This window comes from Lactuca sativa, chromosome 4 (assembly GCF_002870075.4).
Source record: "Lactuca sativa cultivar Salinas chromosome 4, Lsat_Salinas_v11, whole genome shotgun sequence".
NCBI lineage: Eukaryota > Viridiplantae > Streptophyta > Magnoliopsida > Asterales > Asteraceae > Lactuca > Lactuca sativa.
Genome location: NC_056626.2, coordinates 65349545 through 65364143, shown reverse-complemented (window position 1 = coordinate 65364143; position 14599 = coordinate 65349545). Strand labels below are relative to the sequence as shown.

The following is a 14599-nucleotide window of genomic DNA, read 5'->3' as shown; positions in this document are numbered from 1 at the left end:
TGAGTTCTGGTTACGAGAGGTTTAGTTTTTGGGGCATCTCGTCAACCAGAATAGGATATTGGTCGATCCGGCCAAGATTGAGGCGGTCATGAGATGGGAGGTGCTGAGATAACCCACCGAGATCAGGAGCTTTCTGGGTTTGGCCGGCTATTATCAGAGATTTATTAAGGATTTCTCCAAGATCGTCGTGCCACTCACCAGGTTGACCCGGAAGGGTGCCGCATTTTCTTGGGGTCCGGATTAGCAGACCTCGTTCGAGACACTTTACCGGAAATTATGCGAAGCCCCAGTGTTAGACCTCCCGGAAGGGATGTAGGATTTTGTGGTATATTGTGATGCATTGATATCCGGATTGGGAGTGGTGCTTATGCAGAGAGGGCATGTGATAGCATATGCATCGAGGCAGCTTAAGCCTCATGAGTCGAGGTATCCCACTCATGATCTGGAATTGGGAGAGGTCGTGTTCGCCCTCAAGATTTGGCGACATTATCTGTATGGGGTTCGGTGTATGATATACACGGACCACAAGAGTTTGAAGTATTTGATGGATCAGCCCAACCTGAATATGCGCCAGAGGAGGTGGTTGGATGTGGTCAAGGATTATGATTGTGAGATCCTGTACCACCCGGGCAAGGCTAATGTTGTAGCTGATGCACTGAGTCGTAGGGCGGAGGGCGCCCTGATGCGAGATGTTTGCTTGAGATTGACAGTGATGACCCCGGTGTTGGATGCTATTCGTGGGGCCCAGGATGAGGCCATGAGTCCAGAAAGCCAGAAGAGAGAGCGAGTTGTCGGGCTAGTATCGGAATTCGTTACCGATAGCCGGGGGCTTATGACAGTTCAGGGTCGGATATGGGTACCGTCGGTGGGCGGAACGCGTACCATTTTGATTGAAGAGGCTCATCGATCGAAGTTCTCGATCCATCCCGGGGGCACTAAGATGTATTTGGACCTAAAAAGAGAGTATTGGTGGCCTTATATGAAGAGGAATGTCGCATGGTTTGTAGAGAGATGCTTGACATGTCGCATGGTTAAGGCAGAGCACCAGCGTCCACATGGTAAGCTACAGCCGTTAGAGATTACCGAGTGGAAATGGGAACAGATTACCATGGATTTCATCACCAAATTTCCAAGGGCTGCAAGAGGTGTCGATGCAATTTGGGTGATTGTGGACAAGTTGACGAAGAGCGCTCACTTCCTGGATATTAGTGAGAGCTCTTCCACGGAGAGGTTGGCAGAGATGTACGTGAGAGAGGTGGTATCGCGGCATGGTGTTCCGATCTCGATTGTCTCAGATCGAGATGTACGTTTCACTTCCAGATTCTGGAAGAAGTTTCATGAAGAATTGGGTACGAAACTGCATTTTAGTACCGCATACCACCCACAGACTGACGGCCAGAGTGAGCGTACGATTCAGACGCTCGAGGACATGCTCCGAGCATGTGTGTTGGATTTCGGCAGGAGTTAGGACACGCATTTGCCCTTGGCAGAGTTTTCCTACAACAACAGCCATCATTCGAGCATTGGTATGCCGCCCTTTGAGCTGTTGTATGGGAGGAGGTGTTGGACCCCCATTTGCTGGGGAGAAGTAGGGCATCGTGTGATGGGTAGTACCGAGATCGTGCTTCAGACGACAGAGCAGATTCAGCAGGTCAAACAGAGGTTGTTGACCGTTCAGAGTCGTTAGAAGAGTTATGCGGACAGACGCCGGTCCGAGCTCGAGTTTCAGGTCGGCGACTTCGTGCTCCTGAAGATCTCTCCTTGGAAAGGAGTGATTCGATTCAGGAAGAGGGGCAAGTTGGGGCCCCGATATATTGGCCCTTTTAGGGTGATCGCGAGGGTAGGCAAGGTAGCCTACCGTTTGGAGTTACCAATAGAGTTGGGTCAGATTCATGACACTTTCCACGTATCGCAGCTACGAAAGTGTATAGCCGACGAGTCGGCAGTGGTGCCATTAGAAGATATTCAGGTGGATGCAAGCCTGAATTATGTTGAGAGACCGGTGGCAATTAGGGATCGGAAGATCAAGGTTTTGAGGAACAAGGAGGTGCCTCTGGTGCAGGTCCAGTGGCAGCATCGGAAAGGGTCAGAGTTGACTTGGGAGCCGGAGCGTGAGATGCGGGTGCAACATCCAGAGTTGTTTGCAGAGTGAGAGTTCGAGGGCGAAGTCTAATTCTAGTGGGGGAGAATTGTAACATCCGGATTCCCAGGTATAATATTTTGTTCATTATTTTTGGAAGTTGTGAGAAGACTCGGCGAGTTGGTGTTTAAACTCGCCGAGTATGGTCGCGGATTCGTATCCGGGTTCACAGCCGGACTCAGCGAGTCCATGAGTGGACTCGGCAAGTCCATGCTGTTTAATGAAACCCTAATTTCCTGGGTTTGGGACCTATTTAAAGGCCCTTAGGGCCGTTATTTGCGGCTACCAAACCCCAGAGAGAAAACCCTAAGAGATCTACAACGTTTGTGAGGAAGGACAGGCCATTTGTGATCATTTTGTTGGTGAAATTGCAAGAAGGAGGAAACGAAGCCAAGAGGAGGCTGAAGGAGGTGTGATTCTGGTGATTTCAGAGCTCAGAGACTTCATCTTGAGGTATTTTTCGGACCTTCTTCAGTTATGGTGTTGATTTCCTAAAGTTAGGGTTTTCTAACCCCTTTAGAGGATAGATTGTGGAGCAATTGGTCCCTTCTCGAGTTCATGTTTTGGATCTGGACTCAAAGGAGTCCAAAGACCTTAACTCTTGGGGCTTTTTGTAGTTATTTTGGGAGTCATGAACTTAGGATGTTATTTTGGGACTAAATCACCAAGTAAGACCATCTAGATGCTATTTGAGTGTGAAGGTCTGAACTTTACGTGATTATCATGCTTGGGAAGGTCAGATCTATGGATTAAAGGAACAGATCTGACCTCAGGAGGTCTATGGAGTTTGTGCATGGCATGAACTCGCCGAGTCCGAAGATCAGACTCGGCGAGTAGGATGAGGGTTTCCCGTAAATCACTCAGTGAGTAGACTTTCCGAGTTGGGGAAATAACTCGGTGAGTCAGGGAGAGTTAGGGGACTGGAGTTCAAAGCAGAACTTGTCGAGATGTTCTTGAGACTCGACGAGTTGAGTTGGGGTGGCCCCGTGATTCATGCCAGGTGTGACCCGTCGATTAAGGGGAAGGACTCGACGTGCCAAGAGGGACTAAGAGAGTCAGTAGACACGTGTAGACTCGCCGAGTCGCCCAAGTGCACTCGACGAGTCGGGTCAAAGTTTGACCGATGACTTATGGTTGACTTTTAGGGTTGGTCAACAATGAGGCCTTTAAGCCAAGAGAGGGGTAAAATGGTCTTTTACCCTTATGAGGTTGTTATCAAAGGTTTGAGTATAGTTATGTTTATAAGAGTATTTACTTTATGTGATTAGGCGGAGGCTAGATCACATTTCTTCCGAGTCAGAGACTTACCGGGACACTTGAGGTGAGTCTTCTCACTATACGTTACCTAGAGTGGTATTATGTGTTGACCAGAGGGTCTTATGTGTTACGTATGAGATTTTGTGCTATGTGATATATGTATGTTGTATGATGTTATAGACCGGACCGGAGGGTCCAACGAGCTATGACTGGACCAGAGGGTCCAACGAGCTACGGGACTGGAGGGTCCCACTGAGACACGTCGACCGGAGGGTCGTATTATAGCCTCGAGCGGCGTATGTGTTGTATGCGGTATTTTGGGGAACTCACTAAGCATTTATGCTTACAGTTGTTGTGTTATGTGTTTCAGGTACTAGTGAGGACCGTGGGAAGGCGCCGGCGTGACTCGTACACACTAGAAAGAGAGTTTGATTTTTATGATCTTGGGATATGTTATGTTTCAAAAACTATTGTTGAAAATATTTGAGAATGTTTTTATATGAACTTGGTTGATGAAAAATGAAAATTTTGTTTTGAAATTTACGTTGTTACATTTCATTGATTTCATGACCGCTTGGGGGAATTGTCCAAAAAAGAAATCTATATTAAGTATGATGTTTTATTGTCTAATTTGGAATATATGGTTGGTAAAATGAAAAAACATTCAAGATTAGTGGTACACCCCTAATAAAAACGGTTGATAACATCGTCTCCTTGTTATATATATGACTAAACAGAAAAGCAACCTTGGTTGTGACACTTGGGTAGACCGGAGTATCTTACCATTTAATCAACTCTTCTCTTAGGTAGCGTTTGGTTCACCAAATGCTTTTGAAAGAATTGGAATCTGTTAAGGAATCGGAATCTATCATGAATTGGAATTCATATTCTGTTTGGTTTGCATGAATGAAATTTGAATCTAATTCCATATTATGTTTAGTTGACAAAAAATGGAACTAAAAATAATATAAAATGACAAAATTGCCTTTTTGCTTATTTTTACTTTGTTTTATAACTTATATGTAAAATATATTATAGAAATTATAAAATTAGTAAATGATGGTGATGGTGGCAGTGATGTTGAGGGTGGAAATAGTGATGATGATGGCAAGAGAGGTGATGGTGGGTGGTGGCGGAGGTGGTGGGTGGTGTAGTGGTGGAGGTGGAAATGGTGGTAGTAACGGTGGTGGTGGTGAAGGTGTTAGTGGTGGCGGCGGAGGTGATGGCGGTGATGGTGGCAGTGATGTTATGGTCACGGTGGTGAGTGATGGTGGATGTGGAAGGTAGTGTGGTGGTATAGGTCGTGACGGTGGTGGTGGTGGTGGATGGTGGTAGAGGTGGTGTGTGGCGGGTGGTGTGGCGGTGGATGTGGTGGTGGTTGTGGCGGAGGTGGTGATAACGATGGTGGGTGGCAATTGTAGTGGTCAATGGTGGTTGATGTGATGGTGCTAGTAGATGGAGGGTGGTGTAGCAGAGGTACCGGTGGTGGGTGGCGGTGGAGGTGATGGTGGTGGTGTGTAGCGGTGGTGGTAGTGATTGTGGCGAAAGAGGGGTTTCATATGAAGTGCTAAAAGTAAAATGGATAATATGGTAATATTCAACATTCTTAGTTGAAAGGAATTTTAATTCCTTAAGTTTTTGGATGAAATTTATTTTCCCTCGTTGGAAGGAAAATTTGAGTAATTTAGGAATTCAATTCCTTTTGAAAGCTTTAACCAAACAAAGGAAAGTGACATAATTAGATTCCAATTCCTTCTAATTACAAGCGAACCAAACGACACCTTAGTTTCATATTCTTATTTCCATGTTTAATTTTCTATTTGCATCTTATATATGACTTTGTATTGTTGCTTTGCCTCATTAAATTATTGCTTACGAGTGCCTTCCAAGTAGTAGTAGTAATAATAATAATAATAATAATAATAATAATAATAATAATAATAATAATAATAATAATAATCTATATCATATCATATCATACTATAATATAAAGGAAACATTTTTCCTTTCACCACATTCATTTGAAACTCTCATTCATTTTTTTACCACATTTATTTGAAACTCTCATGACTTTTCAATTTCTTTCTAATAATGATTATAAGTTGGTTAATAAGGTTAAATAAATATCAAGTTTAAAGTGTAATCATATACAAACTAAATTTCAATATTAAAAAATATAATTACATTTATATATAAAGTTATGTTTTTTTAACTTTTAACATATTATACTTAAATTATTAATTTTAATATATTGTTGGATGTAAACCATTATCATTTTAAAGGTATAAAATTTTAACAATTTGTATAAAATACATAAATTATTAATTTAAATATCATATTACATGGTCAACTTAAATATAACTTTTAGTTTAACTTAAACAACCAAAAAAATATTTTCTAAATAATTAAAAATGATAAATTGTAATGTCTTTCTAATTATGATTATAATTTGGTTAATTACATTAAATAAATATCAAACCATAAATAAACTAAATTTCAATATTAAAATAATTTCTTTACTTCTACTTATGACTTTAACTTTTAACATATTATATTTAATTTATTAAATTTAATATGTTATTATATGTAAACTATCATCAGTTTAAAACAATTTTTGAACAATTTGGATAAAATACTTAAATTGATTAATTTAAATATAACATTACAGTGTCAACTTAAATATAAATTTCAGTTCCACTTAAAAACCCCAATGAATATTTGGTGAATAGTTAAAAGTGATAAATTGTAGTGCTAAATGCAAAAAACTAAATAATAATATCAATTTAACTAAAATATTTCTTAAATATATTTTTATAATTGTTAAAAGTTTTCAAAGAAGTAGCTTAAATAATTTGTAATAACAATAGTTAAAAACAACTTTATATAAATGATTATATTGTTACCTTTAAAATAAAAAAAAACAATGTTTGATGTTTTAAAATTATAATGATATAAATTAAAACGTTAAAAAAATAATTTTTTAAAAAGTAATTAACAATAACAACAACTATAAATAACATTAAACCATATATTATATTTAATATTATTCATGAGTAGCCCGCCGGTAGAAATCATTCAGATGATTGAAATTATACAGTTATAATAGATGTATATATTATCATATAAGTCAATATAGTCAATATATTATATCAATTTAGTATACAAATTATTATATCAAATTTAACAACAACGTTATTGTTATATTTAAAAAACATATAGTAGTAAAGATTTCAACTATATAGGTCTTTCTGCGCAACGCACGAGCATTCGCCTAGTATCTAATAATGGAAACATTTTTCCTTGATTCTTATACATTTGAAACCCCTAATTTAATTTCCTTGATTATTATGCAATTGAAACCCCCTAATACCACTCAAAAGACTTTTTAATAATAATTATTAATTGGTTCTTTAATGTAAAAATAACATGAACAACATCAAACATAACAAGACCAAGTATAAATACAGTGAATAATATTAATATTTGGATTTATCCTTGGCATCACAAGGTGAATTTATTGAACACTAGAAGATATTGGAAAATTTGAAGTCATATTAGCAAATGTATTGCTACATATAAATTGTTTAAATGTCAATTGGTCTTAGTTTCCATTAAAGTCATAATTTTCTATTTGATACTATAAATTATCACATGTGAACTAAAGGCACATCATGCATATTTTAATGTTGTACTGATAGAATCGATACAAATGAGTTGTCATGCTCCATTTCAAGTCATGAGAAAGTAATCATTTTAGCTTTTGTTCTTTTGTATATATACATTTAGTCTCAACCAAACATTTTTGTGGTAGGGGTATGTTTGTATTAGTCTCTAATAGAAATTAAATGTTGGTATCCAGACTATACCTATGTGGTTTTAGTTTGTTGATGTTGGAATATGAAAATTAATATGATGCATCGATATGCATTTAACAAATAATAAGTACATCACATTATTTATTTAGTCGATATTAATGAATATGAATTTCACTTTGCGCATTTGCAGTTGCGTAATCTTGATTGAAGCAGAGTAGTAGAGGTGTGTGGTGATAAACAAACATAAATTTCGTAGTATTTATTGGATGTTTTGGCTTTGATAGAAAACAATCCATCAAATACAAAAAGATAATGTTAATATATTTCTAAAAATAAAAGCGTTGTATTTTGAATAACATGTAATATTATAGTAAAATATGAAAGGTGTTATGTTCAATAACATATATTAATTTTAATATTTATTTTTCAAAATTTTAAATACGTAATTTTACGCGTTCCGCAACGCACGACTATTTGCCTAACGCTGTTTGCTTGGTAATAATGATAATAATAACAAGTGTAACAATAGATGTAAAACGGTATCTAATAATAATAAAAAAATCTAATACACGCTTCCAAAATTGCCCTGACCTAATCGACGCCCTCTTCTCTCTCAAACCTCCGACACTCCGCTCCTCCACATCGGCTCTCCAGTCTCGCATCTCCGGCGCCACCCTCTCACACCTCCAGCGCCATCGTTGCACAGCGGAGGTTGCTTCAGGTATGTACCGTTCTTCAATTTTCCTTTTTTTCTCTCCCCCAGATACGCTGAAATCGCCAATTTCTCGCTGAAATTGGGTTATTATTTGCTGAAATCGATTGTTATCTGATTTTTGATGAAATTATTTGATCGAATTATGTTCTGATGTTAAGGAGTCTGTGCTGATTTTTTTCTGAGTCGAATTATGTTCTGATTCAAAATTTCTGAAATTATCCTCCACATTTTGATATTTTGCTGAAAAGTTTATAAGGTTTGAATTGGATGATCCCCTGGCTGTATTGAGTATACTATTGAACATACTGTAGGTGCTCTTGTATGGGGTCAGGTTGTTTCAAAGCAAAAATCTCTTCATTTCTTTTCAAGATTGTTAAATACTTAAATATCATACTTGCAATGATCAGAATTCATTATGTGCATTTTTATGGATTTGAATTGGTTTAATTAGTCAATTTCCAGTTGTTGTTGTGTGTGTATTTTTTCTTTAGATTAGCAACATTTTTTTCATTCACATGTTCAAGAACAGATCTGATCATTGTATACATTATTTCATTAAATTTTGTCTAAAATTGTGAGTATTTTATGTTTACATGCTAATTATGTGCAAATTATAAATATTATCCACTTAACATGTGTTGTAGACTGAAAACACCACAACAATTAACAATAGCAACAACAACAATTACTGAAATAGACCACAATAATATGATCTAATGCTTGATTGAAATGAACATAAAACTAAGCAACAAGTTAATATACTATTTTCCAAAATACCCTTCTACTATTCAATTGACTTTTGAGATGAGGTTTTATTGGGATTTTGAGTACATTTACTTGTTTTAGACATTTCAGCAAACACTTGGTGTGCAAATGTCGAAAGGGCTTATCTGGGCAACTGCAGATGATCTGGCAAGAAATAGGGGAAAGGTTCTTTCTCTGTATAGGCAAATACTCAGAAGCTTAAATTCACCTGATCTGCCATTAAATTTAGCAGCAAGATTGCACAGGAAAGCACAGGCACGTGCCATTTTCATGTTGGCTGCTGAAGAACGATCCATACACAACATTAAAGATCTGTTTGATATAGCTGACTATTCTTTATCTCTCTTGAGAAAAGGAGAAATCCCTAAATATATTCAGTGACAAATTTATAAATCATAATAAAAACATATGTAGGAAGGGGTAGTATCGTAATTTTGACAAGGCATTTGGTTTCTTCTCTTAATTGAAAACCATCAACTTTAGTAGAAAAGTGCTAGATTTAAGGGGTTTCTTTTTATAAATTTATCAAGACATTAATTTATATGAAATCTTCTCAACTACTCTATATGTATTTTTGTGGAATACCTGGGAAATAAATTTTTATTCGTGAACTATTTGTCTATAAGTTCATGCATATGCTTAACAAACTTTTATTCAACTGTTGTTTGCAGATTGCCATCTTTTAAAAAGCAAACGATTAAATAGTTGATCTAAGAGTAAATTACTGAAATCGTCCCTGTGGTTTGGTCAAAATTGCACGTTTGGTCTCTAACGTTTTTTTTTGCACTCGAATCGTCCCTGTGGTTTGATTTTGTTGCGTTTTTCGTCCCTATGGTTTGGTAAAAATTGCATGTTTGGTCCCTAACTTTATGTATGCAAGGGACGAAAAACGTAATAAAATCAAACCATAGGGACGATCCGAGTGCAAAAAAAAAGTTAGAGACCAAACGTGTAATTTTGACTAGACCATAGGGACGATTTCAATAATTTACTCTTGATCTAAAGAACTTTGGGTATCAAAGTATCACAATAGGAAATAGAAACCACTAACTAGATGATAATAATTTTGATGATATTATATTAGATCTTAACACAAACATAAGGCGAGCTAAAAAGATAAGAATGGGAATGGAAGACGATCACCAATCGAAAGCAAATAGAGAACAATAGTTGGGAGTAAGATTACATTTAGCATAAGAATGTTTCACACACATGACACAACGAGGGTTTAGTTGATATATATCTCAAGTAGGATACAATACATCATAGGGGATTTGAACAAATAATATATATGGAATATATATCCCATTAAGACATTTTTTGTTTTCAAAATTATACATATGAGAATATTTGTTTTTGGTCTCTGATTTTTTTTGAAAATTTGGGTTGGTTTAATATATTGGATTTATTTCACACTCCCACCAACCTAACGGCGAGAGGAATAAAAATTCCTAATAAGATGTGCGCTTTCTGCAACAAAAAAAGTCGAATTAGTGAATCATCTTTTATTCGGTGTGAGTTTGTCCAAACGGTACACTCTTAGATTTTCAAATGGCTTGGATTGAGAAACAGAACGTGTTCGAGTGTCATGCAATTCCTTAACTCAGGTTAAGGATTGCACAACTATCAAACAAAGAAGCGATTGACAATACTGTCTTTTACTGCACGATGTAGACCATCATACTCATGGTGCACACATGAGTAAAAATGGTTGTGGTGACTGTGCCAAATTGATTTCCTCTACTTTTACTCATTTATCATTGTAACTGTTTTTGCTTCTTTTTTCGTTAACACTTTTGTACTGTTTTTCTGACATGATTTAGTCACTTGTTAATCTTCGACATTTAATGATATTTGTTGTTTCAAAAAAAAAAAACACCCACCTATCGAACGAATAAGTCTAAAATGAAACGTTAAAAGCGTATACACATTTCATAAGTAGAAATGATCATTAAATATGATCATACGTACAAAATCACTTATATTCAAAAAATTTAAACTAAAATAATGGAAGTCATACAAGATTTTTGTTTTCTCTTCATCAACCTATGTTTTTACTCCATTTATTTTAACTACAATATCCAAAACCTCAAACTTTATAACCCTCGTCTTACACTCATATTTTTTTTTATCCATCGTTCAACGTCATGGATTCCCTTTTTGGTTTCTATTATCCATTTTTTTTCTTCAATAGCTCCTATAATATCCTTCTTTGTTGACCGACTCCCTTAGAAATCAATTTCATATTTTCATATTCTGCTTCTTTGGTAAATATATTGTTCTTCATCGCCGTGTGCATCATCCATGTCCTAAGCTCATTGGATCTTGAAGGACAGTTAGATTTGGGGTGAATTCCAACCAGTCGAAAGATATTTTGTGAGAAAAAAAGTTATGCTTTTGATTTAATTAGGAGAATAAATGAATTGATGTGGCTTTGGTGTGAATCTTGTTATTGTTTTAAAATGATTTTATCATGTTAATTGGTATAGAGTTATGTGAGTGTTTGTTTGTTTTTTTTGTAAAAAATCTCTTTAGACATCTTATTGCTGCGCAGTGCAACACACGTGTAACACTTTTAATCTCACAGTTGTATGTTTTTTAGAAGTCTTCAGAGTAAAAAGCTCTGCACGTGTTTTGTTTGGCGCAACACTTGTATTGCCTCTTCCAACCCCGTCTTCTTCTTTTTTCTTGCTGAAATCTTATTTTTTTTTTTTTCGTTTTTTATTTATTCTTGTTGAATTCTTTTTTTTTCGATTTTTATATTGAATAATGATAATTTTTGATGAAATATCATTATTTTTTTGTTGGAATATCTTTATTTTTTTTTTGTTGAAATATCATTATTTTTTGTTAAAATATCTTTATTATTTTTTTTTGTTGAAATATCATTATTTTTTGCTGAAATATCATAAATTCTTGCTGAAATATCATACATTATTAATTTTTCAGTATTAAAAAACTATTTCGGTTTATAAAATCAGTTTATTTTAATTTTTTAATATCTGTAGCAACATGCAGATGTTAAAAAAACAAACACGCTTCTTATTATAATCTGCAGCCGCTTGGTCCACCTCTTCTACTGCAGAAGGTTGCAGAGATGGTCCACAGACTTCATGAATTTTACTTCAAAAAAAAACAACACCTAAGATGATACATGAGGATAAGGTGGTTAGAAGGGAGTGAGAATTTGAAATTTCAATGACCTCCTTTCAACTATTTTAGCCAAAACAACATAGAAAGCTAATGATTGAATTTGTATAATAATATTAAAAGAACGCTCTTAATCATTTAGAATAGAAAAATAAAAATTTTGTTTATTCAAAATCATAAAAGGTGATAAGTTTGGAATCCGAAATGTGTCAAAAATGTCTATTACCAAACCAATTGTCATTTTTGTAAAGGACAAATGTCATATTAGCCCATCCAACTTATCGTATTTGCTCTAAAAGGTCACTCAACTTTTTTTTTTTTTGTACATTAAGGGAATGAACTATAGTTTTCCTGTTTTAAAACATTCTTATGTGACCTGATACCGGGTAAGCCTGTAAAATATATGTCTTAACCCTTTTAGAGCCCTGATACAAACTAGTTTGGCTAATGATCTCGAGCTTGGAGTTGTAGACGATGGGGGTGATGCTGGTATCGCCATTGTTGATCGGCCTAATAATTTGTTTCAATTCGCCTTCAAGGTTCGGAGTCCAATTTGAGCGTAAGTCTAATTTCATCGCCATCGTTTTCAATCCTTCTGAAACCCTTGATTTCTTGAACATTCGCATTTACTCACCGTCAACAGTGATGCGGTTTCACGAAACATCGCTTATCATTTAGCAAAACGCGGATGCAGGTATGTTTGCGCCTAAAATTTCGATTGGATTTCACCTCTGAAATCTGAATTGAACTAATTCTGATGTAGTTATTTCTTTGTTTAGGTTGGTGTTAGTGGAGATGAGAAGGTCATCAAGGGCGTTACGGATTGGATCACCAACGATCTGAAGGAAGTTGCTATTGAAATCGTTGGATTAGATATGGAATTGGAGAGAGAGTCGGTAGTTGATGAAGCCGTGGAGAAAACTTGGAGTATTTTGGGGAAAGTGGATGCTCTAGTAAATTGCTATACTTATGAAGGTATATGATGAAAGCTGTTCCGAAAAGAATGAGGGATAACAAATCAAGAGGATCGATCGTATTCATGACCTCGATAATTGGTGGTGCGAGAGGAATATATCCAGGTGCAGCTGCATATGGTGCTTGTTTGGGTGGAATTCATCAGTTGGTCAGAGTAAGTAACTTTGATCTTTGTATCCCTTTCAATCCGTTTTATAAATGATATAAAGAAGTAAATTTCTATGCTAAAATCCTAATAGCAACTTTGATTTGTTTTTGTATGATCAGACATCAGCTATGGAGGTCGGGAAGCACCAAATTAGGGTTAATGCAATTGCTCGTGGATTGCATATAGATGATGAGTTTCACATATTCCTATTTTATGAAAATGTTTTTCACTTGGAAATGGTCAAACTGTTATTTTAAAGGATACGGTTCCGATTGATTGAATGATTTGGATATAAGAAACTGAAATGAGGCTACATTGAGATTAAAACCTGTTGTAGAGGGTTAAGTGATTTTTTTTAACAGGTTAAACGATAGTTCATTCCCTTAATATACCAAAAAAAAAAGACGATAAGTTCGATGGGCTAACATGACATTTGCCCTTTTGTAAATGGTGAAAAAGATGGTGTGATGGAGATATTTAGGCATTTCTAATAAATATTTTTGTGAATATCCCACTAAATGTCATGTTTTCAAACAAAACGTTCATCTCACCCCTAAAATGGTTATCATTTTATAAGTTTTAATTTGTTTATCGCTATAAACGATAGAAAACAAAATATATTGTTATTATTGATAAAAGTATAAAAGGTTCCTATTAATAATTAAACTCAAATACATTGCTATTTCATACAATTAATTATTAGTAAATATGTATTTATTATATTCTCCATATTTAGTTTAGCGCATTTGTTTATATTATGCAGAGCCCATTTGTGTGTATTATGTAGTCCATTGGAGCCATATGTACATTGTATATATCTTCCATTGTTTAATGAAAGTATTCATGGGAAAATAATAGTGTTTCATGGTATCATAGCTGGGCGATTTCTTCTCCCTCATTCTCATCTAAACCCTACAGTCGTTGTCATCATATTACCGCCTACATCTCTCTTCTTTGTTGTCATCACTTCTGCTTCCTCCCCTGTTCTTCTCATATCTCAATTTATCCACATCTTTCTTCTCTGCTCATTCTATCACGATGTCTGAATCCTCCAAGAATCAAAATCCCTTCGGTGACACTAACATCAAACTGCATGTCCCCCTGATATCGACTCTAAATCAGTTGAATTATGATGTCTGGAAGGAGATTTTCCAAACCCATTGCAACAGTTTCGGGGTCAAAGGCCATCTATCAGGTACATCAGAAGTTGCTGATGATAAAGATGACATCTGGTTCAACTTTGATGATCTGGTCAAAATGTGGATATATGGTACAGTCACTCAAAGCCTCCTCAATATGATCCTAAAACCTGGTGCAACTGCCCATTCCGTCTAGAATAAACTTGAAACCTTGTTCAAAGACAACAAATAAACAAGAATGATCGAACTTGATCATGAACTTCACACTTTTACCCTTGGGGATCTCTTTATTTTTGATTACTGTGAACGCATGAAGGTCATCTCTGGTTTACTCACCAACATTGGTTCCCCGGTACCCGAGAAAACCTTGGTCACATATCTTATCAATGGATTGTCACCAAAGTTTGACAATATTGCAACCTTGCTGCTTCACCAGGACCGTCTACCCTCTCTCCTTAAATATCGATCTATTCTATCTTTTGAGGAACGCACTAT

The 14599-nt window shown here is 35.9% G+C and overlaps 1 protein-coding gene and 1 pseudogene across 1 annotated transcript; both read left to right on the top strand.

The window, feature by feature from the left end:
• Positions 1-7773: 7773 nt before the first annotated feature.
• Positions 7774-9303, top strand: LOC111883650 (uncharacterized). The gene is made up of 2 exons (XM_023879974.3): positions 7774-7933; positions 8774-9303. The coding sequence occupies exon 2, from the start codon at positions 8801-8803 to the stop codon at positions 9071-9073; it is 273 nt and encodes a 90-aa protein (XP_023735742.1). The 5' UTR covers positions 7774-7933; positions 8774-8800; the 3' UTR covers positions 9074-9303.
• A 3013-nt stretch (positions 9304-12316) lies between these two features.
• On the top strand, positions 12317-13222 carry LOC111883624 (uncharacterized; annotated as a pseudogene).
• Positions 13223-14599: the final 1377 nt, after the last annotated feature.

What these genes read in the sequence shown, in the direction of transcription:
- LOC111883650 (XM_023879974.3), top strand. Translation starts at nt 8,801, where the DNA reads ATGTCGAAAGGGCTTATCTGGGCAACTGCAGATGATCTGGCAAGAAAT.